This window comes from Tyto alba, unplaced genomic scaffold (genome assembly GCF_018691265.1).
Source record: "Tyto alba isolate M040663 unplaced genomic scaffold, T.alba_DEE_v4.0 Super-Scaffold_3, whole genome shotgun sequence".
Classification (NCBI taxonomy): domain Eukaryota; kingdom Metazoa; phylum Chordata; class Aves; order Strigiformes; family Tytonidae; genus Tyto; species Tyto alba.
Window position 1 is genome coordinate 2,005,214 of NW_024881304.1, and position 18,048 is coordinate 2,023,261.

The window sequence follows — 18,048 nt, forward strand, 5'->3', positions numbered from 1 at the left end:
AAAGGTGAGTTTGCTTCCCACAGTGTAAAACAAGAAAGACTCATGAAGCCCATCAGCACAAAGTTTGAAGAATTGTCAATGATTTGGCCTAAAATAGGCCACGTCTTAGATCAAGATCTTGTAAGGAACTTCAGAACAGTTTATCGGTGTCTGCTTTCTTCGTGGAAGGAGAATACTAATTGCACTGTCTTTGGGACTTGCACGAGGTGGTGCCACGGCCGGTGATTCCTGAGCCTGGTGCTCACAGCTGCACTCCAGGCCGCGCTGCCTTGTGCTGGTGTTTTGCTTTCGTTTGGTTCTGGGTAATTTGGTGCATTGACTGTAATTTTTTTTCTACAGCCTCTGCAAAATGAGGTGAGATCTAGTTGGTGTGATCAGCCTTGAATGGTTAAGGTGTCTGGGAAGATACTCTTCTATTTTGTCAGGGGTAGTACGTTGCCTGTAACACAAAGAAATAAGTTTTCCCTTGGGAAAGAAGTATATGGCATAGTTCAGCAGAGCACTGCAAGTTGCTTAATGGATAGACATGTATGTGCTGAAGCACATGTTTAAGTGGATTCCTGCTTGGGCCTGTGAAAGACTTCCTCCTAAACATGAACGACTTGAACTTCTGGTAATACTATCAGCATGGGATCAGCGATTATTGTAAATATGTTTTCCTGATATTTAGGTCTGGGTCACCAACCAGCTGTCAGCCTGCTGCATTCTCGGGGTATGGGGGGTTTTAAAAAAAAAAAATCGGCTTTTACATAAATGCAGCTGTGTATTTGTGAAGGAATCTGGGGGTTTTTTTGTTGCTCTTACTGCTGCATGATAAATATTCTCCTCTGTATTTTTATTATTATACAGAATGTAGACATTTCCAGACCTCCCGAGGACGCTCTTGTAACAGTCCCTGCTCATCAGTGAATCCTGTGTGCTGATCAACTATCGAACTTGGGGTGCTGTTTTCATCCTACTACTTCAAAATAAATTGAAAAACTAATCATTCCAATCACTTTGAAATAAAAAAGCCCCATCTGAACCCAGAAACTCAAAACCCAAACCAAATGTTTGTACAGCGCATGACTTGAAAAAAATGATCAAATCACAATAAAACTATTGCACTGGTTAATTTATTGTGGATGAGTTATCAACCATTGATCGGCTGTCACTGGAATGCTGGTTTTGTAAATCGCTGTAACTTAAATATCCTGCAGCCTTAAGTTTTACTGTAACAGCCAGCAATCATTTAACATTAGTTGCAGTGTATTTATGAAAGCCATGAAACACAACATCCTGTGTGAGATTAAAAAGTTGCAGTTTGTTTTCTAATCACCAGTATGATCTATTTCAGTGCCCTTGGGAGTGATTGGACTGCTATGTAGCATAAAATAACAATCCATAGTTATGTAAAACCTTAATCCCGCTGATCCATAGCACTAGTGCTTTAGTTGTGCTTATTAATGATGTGCTGTTTGAAGAGGGTGGCAAGTTTTCACTTAGTTCCAGAGCAATTATTCAAGGTACAAGAATGTGTATAAATGTTCTTAATATATGACTTTTCTTAACAGCTGTTCTGCATTAACTAGGCTTTAGGGTTTGCCTGCCAGCAGAAGTGATTTTAGATTTCCTCTTTTCCTTCTTCTTGTACGGACGTGGGTGATCGAGTGTTTACAGCTCTGCTCCATACGTTTTTGTACCCAGATTTTATCTAGGCTACAATAAGCAGTGCTGACCCTTTCAGAACGTGGAAGCAGAGATAGCCGGATTATTTTGTAGCAGGGTTGTGACTTGCCTTGAAAGGGATGGAAACGGAAGGACAGCAGCAGGCTGTGTGCATCCTGAACTGACTTACAGCAAAGCCTTTCGTGGGCTGGGGCAGACTGCACCTTGTTTGAGATGCGGTGGCAAACCTTGGCTCCTTTCTCTGCAGTGTTACGGGGGCAGAACGAGGCGGTGGGAAGCAGCTGTGCCACTGAAGCTGCTTTGTTTAGGTAGCGTCCAGTCTGGGAAAGGCAGAAAATCACCGACTCCTGGAACTGTTTTCTGAGATCTTTTAGTCTTGAAAGTAAGTGAGAGTGGTGTGCTGTGGAAAGCTTTTATCTCTTAGGTTTCTCAGGTGGTATGTTTTTCCAAAACTTGGATTTCGGAAAAGAAATGGTAATATCGGCACTTCTAAAATTACACGGAAGTTTTTGGAGTTTTATAGCGATCAGGAATGCCTGATACAACCAAACGCCCTCCTGGCCAGAGAGCCTCCTGCTGTACAGCTTGGTATTTAGTTAAACCAGTGTCCCAGGATGGGCTGGGACTGGGGGGGAACCCCGATTATTTTCCCCTCTCTGTCGTGACCGTGACGTGGGAGTGTTTTGTCACTTTTCCATGTTTAATTGCCGCAGCCTCTTGGCACGTGCTTTGCCCTGAAAAATTCCACAGAGGAGGAGATCTGAGCCTGCTGTACCCACATGCACACGTTAATTAGTGAGTCTGGTTGCTTTTACCCGACAGTTGAGGTGACATCCCTGGGAGGTGACAGGGACACTGGCTGTAGTTGGGTACTGAGAAGCTGTGCCCAAATGGCTCGGGGTGCTGTCGCCTCCACAGGCCACGGCTGAGGAGATACTGTGCCAATTTAAACTAAATGCCTTATGTTTTTGAGGGACCCAAAACCTGCCCAAGCGTCTGCTGTGGAAAAACTGAGTTTTTGCTGCTTGAAAAAGGATGGCTTGGGCTGCGGGAGGAAACGGAGGGGGAAGATGGAAGGGGCAGGAACCTGACCGGAGGGGAAGGCCGGGCGGCAGAGATTTGGTGGAGGGAGGGGAGGTGGCAGAAGTGCCCGGGACCCTCCATCCCTGCCCGCTGCTGCCAGCCCGACGTGCGGGCGCTGCGGCTGCGGGGTGTTCTCTTTGCTGGGCGTAATGCTCGTTGTGCCGATGCGTGCAACGGAGTGAAGTGGGTATTTAAAAGCAGATTTGTGCCCTGAGGGGTCTCCTGTTACAGCAGGATTGCTTAATAGTCCTCTGTGGCTTATTTTCTTAGTAAAAGAAAGGCCTGATGCTGGGCGGGAAGCGGCAGTGACGGTTTGTGGCAGAGCTTGACGAGGGAAAGTTGGCTGTTAAGAGTACTGGGTTGTTTATATTGTGCTGTTTTGTTTTTCTCTTTATGCCTGTGCTGGTTGTTCAGCTGTGCAGGACCCTTGCTAACTGCATCTGCTTGGGCTGTCTCCGTGGCTTCTGTGCCCTTCAGAGCCCTCTTCCCTGGAGGAGCCTTCACGTGCAATCTTACTGGTTTGCCGTGAGGATCCCATTGTAGCTAGTCCTGTTGGGAAACCCACAGCGCTTTGTTTCTGGGCAAGGCTCTTTTCTATAGGAAAAAAAAACTGTGCCAAGTAGGGGGGATTATAATGAAGAGAGGAGGAACAGTGGTATAAGAGTGTATTTGGGTTGATCTGTGTGTTTTGAGCCTTTCCAGAGGGAAGCGGGTGAGGTGGACCCTTGTGCAAGGCGGGGTGAGACTGCTCCTGCCCCCCGTGAGCGCCGAGCCTCCTCGGGGCGCAGGCTCCGGGGGCAGCGCGTGCCGGCCCGGGCTGGCCGAGGGAGAGCCTGTGTCCCTTGGGAGAAATAGTCTTTTAAAAAGGTGTGTGTGGTGTTTTTGTTCCCACTCCTGTTTCCCAGGCTCTCCAGACAGTGCGGCTGCAGGTGCCTGGCAGTGGCGGTGCTGCTCCCAGCACGGCAGCTTTGCCCCCGTGTGCTTTGCCCAGGTAAGGCAGTGCTGAACGCTTCGGGGGGCACCTTTTGGTCCCAGAAGTAAGGCTAAAACCTCGGTCGTCTTTCTAACAAGCAGCACTGTTCTCATTGCATGACTTTTCTCCCTCAGTGCCTGTGGCTTTCCTGGAAGCAGGCGCAATCCCAGCTGCCGCAATCTAATCTAACGTGATTCCTGTGAGTGGGAATCCATTTACCATTAACGAGGACAGTAGTCTCTGTCGAAGACTCAGCTCACCTGGTCTTGCTGTTAAGTATTCTGGTTGTCTAATAAGCCCTAGGGTCACTTTATTATGGTTTATCCCAGACAGAGTTTTCTTTCTTTGGTGTGACAGTTCAGTGTGCTTTGCTTCTACAGCCTTTTCTCCTTCACGTTTACTCAAATTGAGGTACTTTTTGCCCTCAACTTTGTTGACTGCCTGTTGGAGTTACCTCTTGGGTCTGTGTCAGTTGCTAAGATGCTGCTTTCATCTGATACTTCTCGTTGATTTAAATAAGCTGTATCTTCTGCTTTGTCTTGACGGCCTTGTTTCCTTTTATTTCATGTTACAGCTGTCTAGTTCTTGCTGCTCGTGGACTGATTTCCAGTGCTTCTGGATTCCTGTGTATTGATGCTCCATTTAATTTTCTTTAGATCAACAGCAGGTCCTCAACTTCGGAGATTTTAGCCAGTATTCTTGGATTGCCTTTGGAGACATCTCCACAGTCCCAAGGAATTTCTGGGTACATTGGATCAATTGCTAAGAGAAACGCAAACAAATGCCAGCATGTTTTGAAGCTTCCTTCTGAAACAGGGCTGTTGCTTTTCTTTCCTTCAAAGAGAGACATCAGAGAGTGGGTCGGGCACTGTGCCGGTGGGTGCAGAGATTTCCAGGACTTGGATGACTCGGCCCGGCAGCATTCATTTGTGTCTTCTCAGAAACCTCGGTGTGGTGTGTTTATGGTGGAAAACAGGGTGATTCACCCAAAGGCTTGAAGGCTGATGGCAAAGGAAAGGGCTGGTGTTAATGTAGGAGAACTGGTAAGGGCAGAAGTGATGGTGGTGCACACTTCAACCCTCGAATCAAATCTGGTGCTGCTTGTTGTACCTGCTGTTTCCGTAAGAAATGGTTGTAAATCCTAGAAACCGGGGCTGGGGAGGGGAATGACTTGGCTTTTGAAATTGATGCATTTTGGCTGATGGAGTCGTGTGCTGTCTGAGCGCGTGTGCCGAGAGTCCCCCTCGCTGGGTGTGCTAGTGGGGCTTTGTCCCTGAGTTAGACTGAAGAGACTTGTTCTGAAAGTGAACTCCAATAGGTTCAGTTACAAAACCACTGAAACATTATCGGATGTCACTGCCAACACGCCCACGTGTCCTGAAATGCATTTAATCCTCATGTTGCCAGCTCTTTTGGGGAGTTATTCCAAGTCCTTCCAGTGACTTAGCTGCTTACAGGCAGGGTCAGAATTAGCTGTGTAGCTGTTGGAGTTAAGGAGTCGTTTCCTTAACACCAAGGAGATGGCTTCCCTCCCTCTGGGTTTTATCAGGTCTTGTGTGGTCTGTGACCTTTGTATGGTTCCGTTTTTTTCTTGCGCTATATGCCTAAAGACTAGAAGAGATAGTGGATTAGATAAATGTGGTTAAAAATGGTGCTTAAAGGAAAAAAAAGTCTTAAAAACTGTAACACTGTGACCTGCGTGTGGCGCACAGAGACTGGCTGTCCCACCAGGCCCGGTGTGGTCGTGTCTTGGAGCTGCTTTTTCAGTGGCAGCAGAGCTCCTGCTTCTAGGTGTCTGAGGGATGTGGGCTCTGTGGAGCGCGTAGCGGCTGGGCCGAGCTCTGAGCCCGGCTTCTGACTTCTGCTCACGGGCTGGCACCTTCCCTTGTGTTTTACCAAACAGTTTGAGGAAAGAAGCTTTAAAACTTGCTCATCTTTTGCCTTGCGTAACAGCCGTGCGTTAAGCAAGACTACGGCTGACCACGAGGCCCTCGCTTTAAAAATCTTTTTTTTTTGTCTTTACGTTTGCAGAATGTAGGTGTGGATCGATCAAGAGAAGAGGCTCTGAGGACAGTACCCAACCACCTATAGCTCCAGTCCCCGGGGGCGGCAGCCCTTCCTCCCGCGCCAGTGTGGAGCGGCGGCGGTGGTGTCGCTGAGCACCGAGCGAGTGGGAAGGAACGTGCCTCCCCTTCACTTTAAGACATTTCGAATGTGATTCGGCTTCTTTGGAGAAAAGCTGTAGTTGTGGATAACTCCCAGTGCCGAAAGGTATCAGTAAAAAGATTTATGGGAAGCAGAGTAGGGTTGGATTTAGATTTTTTTTTTTTTTTTGTATGTAAATTTGTGCAGTTTTGGTGGTTTTTATTGTTCATCTGTGGATACTGCAAGTTGGTTAATTGCCCGTGTCAATTTTACTGTCAGATTTTAACTAGATTTTACTTTCTAAGCGTTTTTCTAAGAGTTCCTCTTATTTTTACTGTGAATGATTGCCTAGAATTACATGGAGATTTTTCTGATGGCGTATTTAACAGAGGTGAAATTCCGCATTTTGAGCATTGGAGGCTTCGTGTTGTGAAACCACTTTAAACGGGAAAGCCTGTCAGCTCTGATAGCTTTTCTGTGTTTTAAACTGAGCTTTGGTTTACCAACCACAACTTAAATTTTTGTGAAATGGGGAGACTTTCCCATGTGAAAGTAAAAGTCTTAAAGTTAGATTCACTACCTGAAAGTATCTGATGTTTTAGCAAGGTTTTAACATTTTCCAAGGGCCGGCTGTATTTTGGAGGGCAGGAGAAGACACAGTATTAAGTGGGGGACGTGAGTGTGAGTATAGCTGGCAGCCAGGGCAAGGAGTGGAGACAGACACATCCTTTCTGCTGCAGTTACAGGAGAGGATGAGCAGCTTTCTGGCAACTGGAAGGGAGGGGAAGAGGATTCAGACTGTCGAGGGCCGGAGAAGCTGCCTGTCTTATTAGTGCTGTGATTTATTTTTTTAGGCAATTTTTGGAATGAATTTCAACATAAAAGTCTATGTTTCTCTTTTATAGCCACATTTAATGCGTACATCAGGAAACAGTACAGAAAGGTTAGGTGGAGTTTAACCATTCTAACAGCTCATGCAAGAAAAACACCAGGTAAATTCTGAAATTATTTTTAACACTGGCACACCTGCCTTGGGGGTTTTTTTGTGCTGTTTTTAATCATCTTCCACCATCCCAACTCCTCACTGCTCTCTTATACCTTGTGAAACTCCAGTGCTAAAAATGGAATTTTCTGTGTCTGTTGAGGCCATGACCTTTAACTGTACTAAATCAATGTGTAATTTGTACGTGTGTTACCAGACAGCTGAAGCGAGCTGCCAGCGCTGCTGCTGGCTCTTAGTTCTGAAACAAGAACTATACTTTGGTAGTTGGACTGTGGGTTTTTTTTTTTTCTTTCCTAAGGATTTCTCTTCAATTAATTGAGCTTTTACCATGTATGTTGTTGGGGTTGTTTCGTTGGTTTGTTGTTTTGTTGTGTTGTTTTTTTTTTTTTTTTTTTTCTCAATTCCTGTGTGAAATACCAGGCCCTCATAACGTAGTTTTGCAGGCAAGGGCTAAATTGTCTTTTGTGCGGGGTTTATACAATAACGTGCTGCTGTTGTGATTTGTTTTAATAAGCTAATTTCAGCAATATATTCAGCTCTGGAAGTAAGCCATACTGTATCGCTGGGTTCGGTGGCGGAGGAGGAGGAGTGCGTAGGGTGGGGAAGGACCGGGAACACTTGCTTCAGGCGCTGCTGTCTGAAGCTTTGTGTGCGCGAGCCACGCGTTCGGTAACGCCCATTTCGGCTCTTTGTGAATTCAGCTGTGTCCGTAGCTGCTTCGTGAGGAGAGGGACCGCACGGCGCTGCTCGGAGCAGTTCATTTCTCGGTGCTTGGTGGCCAAACCTTGGCGTTTCCCCCCCAGCTCGGAGGGGTGTTCGGCGTGGGGGGGCCGGGCTGCGCTCCAGGCAGGCCTCCCCCGCCCAGCTGCGCCCGGGAGTCGTCAGGCGGGATTTCAGTTGAGGAGGTCAGAGTTGGTCTGTAGTTACCGAGGGCAAATCCCAGGAGGTTGGATGAGGAACGCGGGGTTTTTCGGGCAGGCTGCGGTGGTACCTGCGCTTGGGCTCGGTTGAAGAGCTGTGGTGGAAGGGAAGGTTTCCCCTAGTGAGAGCTGAGCCCGAGGGCCGCCTCTCTTCACTGGCAAGCGCGGCTTGAGGTGTCTCCCCCCTCTCCCTTTCTTTGTTTTACCCCTCTCGACTTTCAGAGGTGCTGTAAAATTCCTTGAGGCTAAATGTTTTATGTATAGTAGGTATTTTTATAGCCTGCTTTTGAATATACTGTGATGAATGTTTGACTAAGTTGGGTGTTCAGTGAAAAGAATTGTATACAAGTGTAAATATACTGTTATGCTGATACTTGAAGAGGAAAAAAAAAAAAAAATGAAGTTGCCTGTTCTACTTTAGGAAGGTACTAAATCACTGACTGCATGTGACCCTCTCTAGCTGGTGAGAGCAAGTGTAGACGATGAATGTAGCTTTGAAGGGAGCGATCGGTTCTCCCCGGGGCGTGGCCACCTTTCCACAACAGCACTGTCAAGAATTGCAGAATATTGTCGCTGTCTCAAAGCTGCGTATGTCCCCCGCTCCTGACAGAACCGTCACTGACCGGGGGAGTGAAAACCCTCGTCCTGACCGTGCGTATTTGTATCCGTGTTTATTTTACTGCCTTCTGACTGTTAACGCACTTGCTAGCTCAGCTGCAGTCTCTCGAATGGGATGAAGCTGTCTTTTCTTACAGCGTTGGCCTTCGTCGTAACCTTTCAGACAAATGTAATCACTTGACCTTTGATCCGAGTAATAAAGATCAAATGCCAGAGCGTGTGCTGGTGTGTGGTTCTTTCCGTGCCCGCTAGCGGAAGCTGAAGTGCCAGGTGAGTGTTCCTGCAGGGCAGCGGGTTTCCACGGCTCTGGGAAGCGGAGGCAGTGCCGCGTGGTTGAGAGCGCTTACACCTAGGCAGAAGAGTTAACAACAACACTGGTTCCTTTACTCTGGCAAATAATTATAATTTAAGTAACAAACCTCAGTAACTGAGGAATAAGCTGGAAGAATTGATGGAATAAATACCAGCCAAGATTTGCCCACAGTGGAGGAGAACAGGAAGCCTTTATTAATTTTACCCGGTCACTGGTACGCAGCTACGCTGTTCTTAAGTGATCGTCCAAATGGTGCTGCTTTCCTGAGAAAGCGGCGAACCGACGGCCAACTGCATCCTAGAGTGAATTTGGATGGGTGTCTGAGGTAGACGGCATGAAATTTGCAGGGGTACTTGCTATTCTGAAGGGTAAGGACAAAATTAATGACTACTTTCTAGTTTAGAATCACGTACTCAACTTTTCACGTCTTGCTGATGGCTCTGTACTCCTGCGTGGTAACCACTTGTATCTGCCCTGCTAGGTGGAAGGAGTGTTTTCTTCATTTTTAACTCTACTGTGTATTTTATGTTTGTGGGGGAGGTAATATTTTTGTTTGTTTTGGAGCTTTCAGGCTGCTTTCTGGACAGAATTCTGTAATGCCTCCCTCTTGCTGTGGCACGAGGGCCCCTGGGGCACGGCGGAGGGCCCCGAGGCTGGAAGGAGCTGGGGGCTGGGGCCGGGCAGCTCCCTGTGCAGCCTTAACGTAACGCCCGGTGCAGGGGAGGAGGGAAAGAGTAGCTGCTCTGTGGAGGAAAGGCGTGTGTCAGCCCAGGGCTTGTGAGCGGGGCTGGGCTTTTAGAAGGTGCACTTGTGGCAGCAGGAGGGGCTCCGGGTGAGCCAGGTGCCTGCTGAAAGCGTTGCTGGGCGAGGAGCAGGGTCCCTGCAGAGCAGGTTGAGCAGCTGTCACGCCGGAGCCAAGCAGGTGAGAGTAGTGGAGCAATGGCTCCCACAAACAACAACTGCTGCTTCTTGTAACTCATTACAGCTTCTTGCTGTCCAGTTGCCCGATGCTGCTGGCGACCATGCGTAGCACAAGCATCCAGCGCTCACCTTTGAAAGCAGAATAACCTCCTACTGAAAATAGCAAAGCAGAAGTGACTTAGCAGGTCCTGGGAAAGGGAAAAAACAAGTTTGCTGCTCTCCCTGGCAGCAACTCCCAGCATGGTGTGTGCTCCCCCTCCAAGGGGGTTTGTGTAAGCGTGTGCAGTGGTAACTAGGCAAACCCCATCTGTCTGGAAACGCCAACTGTGGTCTGACTCTTCCAGCCTCGAGCTACTGTACATTTAGCTGGCAGCCAAGTCTTGCTTGCCTTGCTTGAATTACAACAATGAGCTAAAGCTGTTCTGTAGAAGAAAAACAAAGGCAGCACTGTATTTTTCCGAGTCTCAATGAAGCCTTATTGGGGGGCGAGCAGCTTTCTCTTGCTCCTTCAGCAGGATTAACAACCTGAAACTACCCTAAAGCTACAGGGTGCTCCTAAGAGCTCCCTAGCACTGTGTAACTGTACTTTTTTTTTCTGCCTGCTCAGTGGTTGAGAAAAATAAATCATTTGCAATAGTGTTACAAGATACAGAAAGCCTTTGAGAAGCAAGGGACCTTGCTTCACTCTGTGTTTTAGAGGCTGACTGCAAAGAGAAGAATTGTGGAACAAGCTTTGCAGTAATTATATTAGTTTTTCTTTCTCGTTAATGATTAAAAATTAGAATTCAGAAGCAGGTATTGCAACAAAGCAGGATCCAGTTTTGCGCCCTCTCTACAGCCAGTAGAAGGAGCCACAGCTGCTGTATTAAAAACAAGAATGCGATACAAAATAAAACTGGAAGAAGTGTTTCTGTGCTGGGCATTTAAGCAAGATGCTCCAGCAGACCAGGCAAGTGGTACCAGGGCTCTACCCCATCGTTACCTGATGCTTTTCTCTCCTGGTGAGCTCCTGTGACCATGTTGCATTAATAGGAAATGGCATTTAACAGCAGAAACTCATATTCGTGGGATACTTGGGCCTCACTCTTACCCTTATACCATCCTGAAATAAATATTTAGCGTGATTAGAGCAGCCTGACTCCGCTCTGAGACAGACAGGCTTTAGGAAAAAGTAGTAAGAGTGGCCCTGAGGTGCTTCCCGCAAGAGCTGGTGTTACACTGTGAACCTCTGCTTTTGCCCAGTTCTCCCAAAATATTTGTGTTATTTTTGTAGGTGATCAGGGCTTGCAAATTATTAAGTTTTTTACAGTAGTTTAAAGATGACTGGAGTTTAATTGTGTACTTCTAGAAAAAAAAAATCATAAAGCCATGAATGAAAGTTTAATATAACTTTCTTTTTAATTGAAGACAAATAAAAGAACCAAGGGCTCAGACACTTTTTAAAAAGACATCTTCTGTTCTCCACCGTCCTCTCTCGAGCAAAATATACAGCAAATACATATATATAACATAACTACATTCAAGTACCAAACAGATTTTACATTTTCCCAAATAGAGGAAATAATGCACGTGATTCACATACCTTAAACCCGACCATGCATAAAAGAACACTGCCAGCAAATCAGCAGTTGGACATAATCACGCTACTGTGTATTATTCTGAAGTATCGACGCCGTTGGGATGTGTGACACTTCGCCGTTTCGGTTTCTAACATTTAACCCTGCTTTAAAGTCCGACTCTGGTCAGAGACTTACTTGGCTAAAATCTGTTCAAATTTGGGGTTAATAAAAGAAAATCCATCAAACGCGGACTGATCCATGGACTCGATCAGGTTTTTGTCACTGTAAGACAGTTTTGGCTTCTCACTCAGGAATTCTCTGTCAAAGTTGTTGTAGTCGCTTGCTGACTTCTGTGTAAAACAGAGAGGGAAGACAGTTTGAGACAAACGGTCTCATTTCTTCCAGAACATACTGCTTAAATACAAAACGTTACGAAATTCTTTCTTGAGCTCCCTTCTTTTTCTCCCCTGCCCTTTAGAGAAAAATCTCCTTTTTTGCCTGTTTTAACAACACTAAGATTATAACCCAACAATTGCTTATTGTTAGTTGAAAACTCCTAGCACCAGGTTGCTTCAGAGAACCACCACCTGGATTTGTGACGGTGTTTCATAGAATTACCCAAAGATTCACTATTGACAAAAGCAGTGCAGCTCTTCACTCATATTTAAGCCTGACAGTTCTTGCCATTAACCAAAATTTTGTACTTCCTGAAAGCATTTTACAGTCTGTACTTGTCCAGAGAAAAAAGCAACGGCCTGTTGCAGCTGCTTTGTGTCTGGATAAAATAGTTGTGTACGTTTCATAACAATTCACGTTACTAAAGACCAGGCTTTACACTCTGAACCTCCCAAGGTTACTGTCTGTAGGACCCCTGTGTTTCCAGAGTGCGCTCAGTGGGAACATGCAGCATGAAGCCTTCTGTCCTTGAGCAGGACAACTCTGCCTCAGCGAGTACGTAAGTACGTTTGGGAGGCTGCTACCTCCAGATGATTTTACCTGTACCAGTACAGGGTTGGATTTTAACCAAGTGTGAGGAAGCAGCAGCACCCCCCGGTGATACAGAGCATGAGTAACACAGTCTGTTCAGCTGTTTTTTCAGGTGATGGTGGGCATGTACATTACAAACAGTTCTAAGTTCAGTAGTATAGAAAATGCATCTTTTTGCCCGTGCGGAGACTCTGAGATGAGTTTGAAACAGCACAGGTCTAATGCTCGTACAGAACACCTGCAGGCGGTTACCAACTGAGTAGCCCCCTCCCATGTGGCCTTACAGGGAAATGCAAGAAACTGAACATTTCTAACATTGAGGAGAAGGGCTATCAGAACTTCCAGTTGATTTTCCTGAAGATTAGATCAGGTAAGAAGCTCCTTGAGACAGTACAGGAAAACAGTCTTAACGGGAAGATTTCAGGACAGTCAGAGGAATATAGTGCACCTTTTTATAACTGCACCCTCCAAGAACAAGTGGGCTCAGATACATAATTCTCTCATTTATAAAATGAGAGGAGAAAATTGCAGTAGAATAGTTGGAGCAAGTTAGAGAAGTCATCCCTTGCTCCCAGGCCAATGTCTGCAGTACTGCTACAGAACAAAGAAGAACCCACATACCACTTTTGGCCTGAAAGGAGGGTCCACCTCCCTCTTCTCTAGGGCCGCCCAGTTGATGGTTTTGAAGAAAGGATGGTCTCTGATATTCCCAGTGACCCCGAGTCGTCTTGTTGGATCCCTTTCAAATAGCTGCAAGAGAAGATACCTGGCAAAGCCTGCCGCCTGCTCGAAAGGTAGGTGGCAGTGGAAGAAAAATGGGTATACTGCTAAAAGAACAAAAGCTGCTAACAGTAAACAGACGGTTAGTAAATAATCTGACCTGGCTTTCCCTTTGTAAAAGTCATTTGCTTGCTGAAAACCAGCTCCTTTTCAAAGCCTAGAACGTTTGTTCCTCCCTGAGCAAGCAGTACCGTGACCTACTTGTTGATCAGCAGTCCTACCTTCTCTAATATGTCTTTTGATTCCTTGGTAATCCAGCGTGGGTAGTGAGGAGTGTCCACTCGGATTGACTCAAACAATTCATCTTCATCATCCCCATGGAAAGGGGACTGGCCGATCAGCATCTCATACAGCAGCACCCCAAACGACCACCAGTCCACCGAGAAGGTGTACCGCAAACCTTGCAGGATCTTGTTCCACAGAAGAAGTGCAGAGGAAGAAATACAAGTAATGAGTACAAGGCAGCCATCTCTACCAAAAATCGCAAGAGGGATTCTAAGACAGAATCTTTAATAACTTGGGCTACTTAGAGGGGAAGAAAAAAATCCAGGTCTTTGACAAGTATTTGATAGTGGTGCACAGCTGTAGTTTCATCCTCGGCTGCTGTTGGTGTAAACGTGGGCAGCTCGGGACAGGTCTTTGCTCTCATTCAGAACTTTTCTCCGTTAACTTTAAATAACTATATACTTGGAAAACATCTTCTCTAGCTTCTTTACAAGATGAAGGGAGAAGCAAGTAGCAAGGAGAAGTAGATTACTAGCAAACAGGCTGACCCCAGTTATAGCTTTAACAGGTAACTACCTTATTTGGACTAGTTTGCAAATCAGATAAAAAAAAGAAAACCTACGAAGACAAGGAATTTGACTTAATGAGATTCCCCTTAGAAGCTGCTTCTGGTTGCTTGCATGGGTGTGAGTCTCTTCACCATCTGCAGTGCACACAGATTCTTTTTGTGGGAGTCCCATGTGTATGCTAGCTAAAAAGGCAAGAGGGAAAACTAGCTGTTCAAAACCTAAACATTTTACCATTTCAAAACCATGGTTTTTTGATTGTGCAGCTATAGAATATTTACAAATATCAAGTACCTTCTACAGAGAAGTCTGATTTAATAGTTTTTTTCTATGCTAATTAGACTTTTACTGAACTATTGGTTTACACAAAGGGAAGATTAATCATAACGGCCATTCTAACAGCAGGGTATTAAATCCATCCCTGCAGTGCATGGCAGTGACATACTGACCTCAGGAGCAATGTAGTCTGGGGTCCCACAGAAAGTGCTTGCCTTGTTCTCTCCAACAACGTTTTCTTTGCACATTCCAAAATCAGCTATTTTAATGTGGCCCTCTTTATCAAGCATCACATTGTCCAGTTTTAGGTCTCTGCAAAAAGTGTTTAAAAAAGAAGTTCTATGTTAAGGACAAGTGAGTAATTTTTGTATTCAGATGTATGCAGTTTCTTCACTGATAGGCACCTTCCCTATATCATACAAAGAGGCTTTTCAAGAAAATAATCGTCCCTCAGCACAATACATACAAAATAGTACTTTTGTGCTTTGAAGGCAGTGGGGAGAAGGGAAGAATCCTCTTATCAGAGTAAAAGAGAGGCTGAGGTGCATAGAGAGTGTGTGACCTTATAATCATCCGCGCTTGCTTTCAGCTCCAAAAGCACATCCAGTGCTTCTGGAGGGCGGCAGGAGTTAATGCCCCACGAGCTGACACAGCAGCGCGACACCAGCTCCGTAGCTCAAGAGGACTGTTGGATCCTTAGAACATTTGGCAGGAGCATGAATGTTTGAAGTCTGCCCAATTTTTAATAGTCCCTGTGACTTGTTCCTAGTTACAGCACAAGGGGGTTCACGTGTTGTGGCCACGGCCTGTGAAGTGTTCTATTCATGTCTTTTTTTTAGAGTAACACTGTTCAATCGAGTAAGAGCTTTTTCACAGCAGTTTCCAGAAGCTGCAGTCCCTCCCTTTGACCGTGATACATTTTTTTTTTTTTGTCCATCTGACTGCAGAAGCACATACCACAGAGAGCAGGCTGAGGACGTACTGAACAGCCCTTCCGCTTACCAAGACAGATTTGAATAGAGCAGATAATTTTACATGAGACCAGGGCAGTCTTTCCCTTTTGGGAACTTAAGTTCCCAGTACCAGCTACTTACACTGCTCAGACAGTGAGCTGCAGCACGAACCGGGAGTCCCTGATCTAATGCAACGCACCATAAATCCTTCCATGTTTGGACATCAGCTGCTGTTCACCTGAGTAAATTGAGTCTATTTGAGATGGGGAATACTCATGGTAACTTAGGGCACCGCACTTACCCAGCTACAAGAAGTTCTAACATCTTTTGTATGGACGTGCACTTACATGCAGTGCCTACCTAAACTGCTCCAGTCAGGTTCTGTGATTATACTGGAAAACATCCTGCGTGAGACAGGGAAAAAGAGTACCTTTGGTTTTGCTGTTGTCCTCCTGGAAAATGGCACTGTTTCTCTGAAAATACTTTCTTCTCTGAAGTCTACCTCGGGGAATGTTCTAATTTAACATCGGGAAATTTAACAGCAAGCCTAAAAATGTTCCAGAAAATGTGGGACGGAAGAATTTCGCATCGATGACAACATATCCTGGAGTTTGATCCCTTCCTGGATAAAAATCTGCAGAGGGCAGTGGCACCACAGTTGGGTACATTAAGCACCTTCCTGGGTTATGGCTGCCTTCCCTAGGGCACAGTTAGGCTTTTAACAGTCATCTGTCTTCACCAAGGAGGATGCCTGTAACATTCATCCTCTTCACAAACATTTTTTTTGGTGAAATACTAGTCTCTAGAAAATTGCTTTAGAGGATGGATGCTCCAACAGATATTTCCTGTTTCTATAAAGGAAGATGAGCAATACATGATGTTTGGGGCACATTTACCTAAGTTACCTTATGTAACTTGCTCTTAAGTGTGCGGCCCTTACCCTTCATACCTGTTACAGAGGTAAGAGCTACCTGAGCAAGTAGTTACCAAACAGTGCTTTAGAGCCAGGGGTGGGGTGAAAGGGCTGGAGAAAGGAAACTGAGAGAAAAACTACATTAAAAAAAAATGTTTCTGCTCACTTGTGGCGTAGGTATTTACAGTAAGCAGCAGCTGATCAGAATCTGGCCCCTGATGTTTCAAGCTGGTGAGGCAAAGGCCTCAATACTGTGGTTCCATACAGAAGGGAAAAGCAGACGCCTCTCACCTCAGTGGTTTTCACAAGGCCAGTAGGAATTGAGCCTCAAGGACCCTTTCCCTTGTCTCCAAAACTAGACAGACTCATGATTTGAAGGCAGGGTTTAAAAATAACTGAAACAAAACCGCTTTTGTGTAACATAAATAACATCCTGTCGTTCTGGTTGCCAAGGAAAAGATACCCAGATACAGACTCATCTCAGGCATGTTACTGCCCTTGGAATAACATCAGATCGCTGACAGACAGCTTTCACTTGTTACATCAATAATTCAAAGATGCATGAAGTATTAAAACAGTTCACTGGTCCCACACTGGAGCTAGTTGGTACTCACCTATAAATAATGCCTTTGCTATGGAGAAACTGTAGCCCACATAAAATTTCAGCTCCATAAAACCTGAAAAGATCAAAACAGCTTTTAATCTGTCTTGCTCAGTTGAAACACAGTCAGTGCAGCTGGCCAAAGAGCTGCTGTATGCATCTCCACGGAGTGAGAAGTACTGTACACTTCTTCCAATACTAATATACCTGTATTTACATAGCCAGATGCTGTGAATCTGTCAGTCCCTTCACCACATCTGTAGTATCTAATGCCAAACAGTAGAGGGGACATGGCAGCAACTTGCCTTAATGCTTCATTTCACTTCCTTTAGGGGACACTGTCCCTTTTCTACTCGTTATCAGCCTTTGTATGTTGCTAGTGATACGCACGTGCCTTTTCAGAGACAGCTACTGGGAGCTCAATACTCACAGGATTGCTTTAGGAGGGACTGGACACTAATGGCTCAGTTAGAAACAGACCTCCCTGCTCTCCCTCTGCACCTGCCCTGTTGCAGCAGACTGAAAAGTAGCATCGCTTCAGGGGCATTCTCCAAAAAAGGAGGTGATAATCCAGAGGATGTAAAGAAAAATGCTAAAAGAATGTTCCCCCCTCCAGCCCCAAAATGTATTAAAAGCTTTTTTTTTTTTTTTTTTTTCATTGAACAAATAGAAAACCATTCTACTTCTGTATGTATAGCAGAATGAATGTTGACCCAAAACTTCAGAAATAGGTACAGAGGATGCCAGGAGAGGCTGCCAGATGCACAGATGTTTGCTGGAATGCAGGTAAGCTGGAGGGGCTTTGTCCAGGCTTTTGCTGGGCAGAGTGGGAAAGGAGCTTGCCCTGACCTGTAAAGCTGGCTGCTTCCCAGCCACGTTTTATGCCAGACCCCTTGACCTGATCCCAGCCTGTCCGTTTCCTTCCTGCAGCACAAGTGATTTTCCAGTCGTTACACAATAACGCTGGTGCTCACACGTAGATCTACTACCCACTTTAAAGGGCTTGTGAGCACCTGTTCAATGATATAATTACAACCTTCATGCTTTTGGGGGAGAGAGGTAGAAACTGACCTAAAACTAAAAAATTATGATAGGTAAAGTAACAATAATATTTTTGCATCTTGTAAGTTTTCAGCTCCAGTGCTCTTTAAGCCACAGGTAACTGACGCACTTGCACTTGCTAAACAAAATGCTTACCCATTTTATTATTATCTTGTGGAATGTGCAGGTTATTGTTCTGTACTCTCATGTCAACCTAGCAATACTAGTAAGTAATATAAGTGTCAGGGTTTTTTTCTCACGCTCTATTCTAGTTTTTCCATCCAAATACTGTCCTGAAGGACACTGAAGCTGTCTTTACCTTTTGCTTTTCGTTGCTGGCTCATGTTGTAGTTTACTTAACACCTCTAGGTACAGGCATCCCATAAAGTTAAACATCACAGTGCTATGTAAATTAAGAAAACCCAGCTTGACACATCGTTAAGTGAGCTTCTTCATCGTATTAAACTGGTGCCCAGAAAAACCTTTTCAGTCATCAGCCAACA

General features: G+C 45.4%; 2 protein-coding genes across 18 annotated transcripts in view; one reads left to right on the plus strand and one right to left on the minus strand.

Moving 5' to 3' along the window:
* LOC104365892 (6-phosphofructo-2-kinase/fructose-2,6-bisphosphatase 4) overlaps positions 1-18,048 on the plus strand; it is a 70,261-nt gene that overhangs the window by 44,232 nt on the left and 7,981 nt on the right. For 6 of the 9 annotated variants that reach the window (XM_042799328.1, XM_042799327.1, XM_032984145.2 and 3 more), the window contains exon 14: positions 5,756-8,624. In XM_042799328.1, the coding sequence (XP_042655262.1) occupies positions 5,756-5,815 (60 nt within the window). In that variant the 3' untranslated portion in view covers positions 5,816-8,624. Of the gene's footprint in view, positions 1-849; positions 942-5,755; positions 8,625-18,048 lie in introns of those variants that run through there. The other 3 variants (XR_006165936.1, XM_042799325.1, XR_006165937.1) reach the window with 3 other exon arrangements.
* Positions 11,010-18,048, minus strand: part of PRKCD (protein kinase C delta) — a 68,182-nt gene continuing 61,143 nt past the window's right edge. For all 9 annotated transcript variants that reach the window (XM_042799323.1, XM_042799322.1, XM_032984137.2 and 6 more), the window contains 5 exons: positions 16,518-16,580; positions 14,211-14,349; positions 13,192-13,380; positions 12,812-12,940; positions 11,010-11,553 (listed from right to left, as the gene is read on the minus strand). In XM_042799323.1, the coding sequence (XP_042655257.1) occupies positions 11,395-11,553; positions 12,812-12,940; positions 13,192-13,380; positions 14,211-14,349; positions 16,518-16,580 (679 nt within the window). In that variant the 3' untranslated portion in view covers positions 11,010-11,394. The remainder of the gene's footprint in view (positions 11,554-12,811; positions 12,941-13,191; positions 13,381-14,210; positions 14,350-16,517; positions 16,581-18,048) is intronic.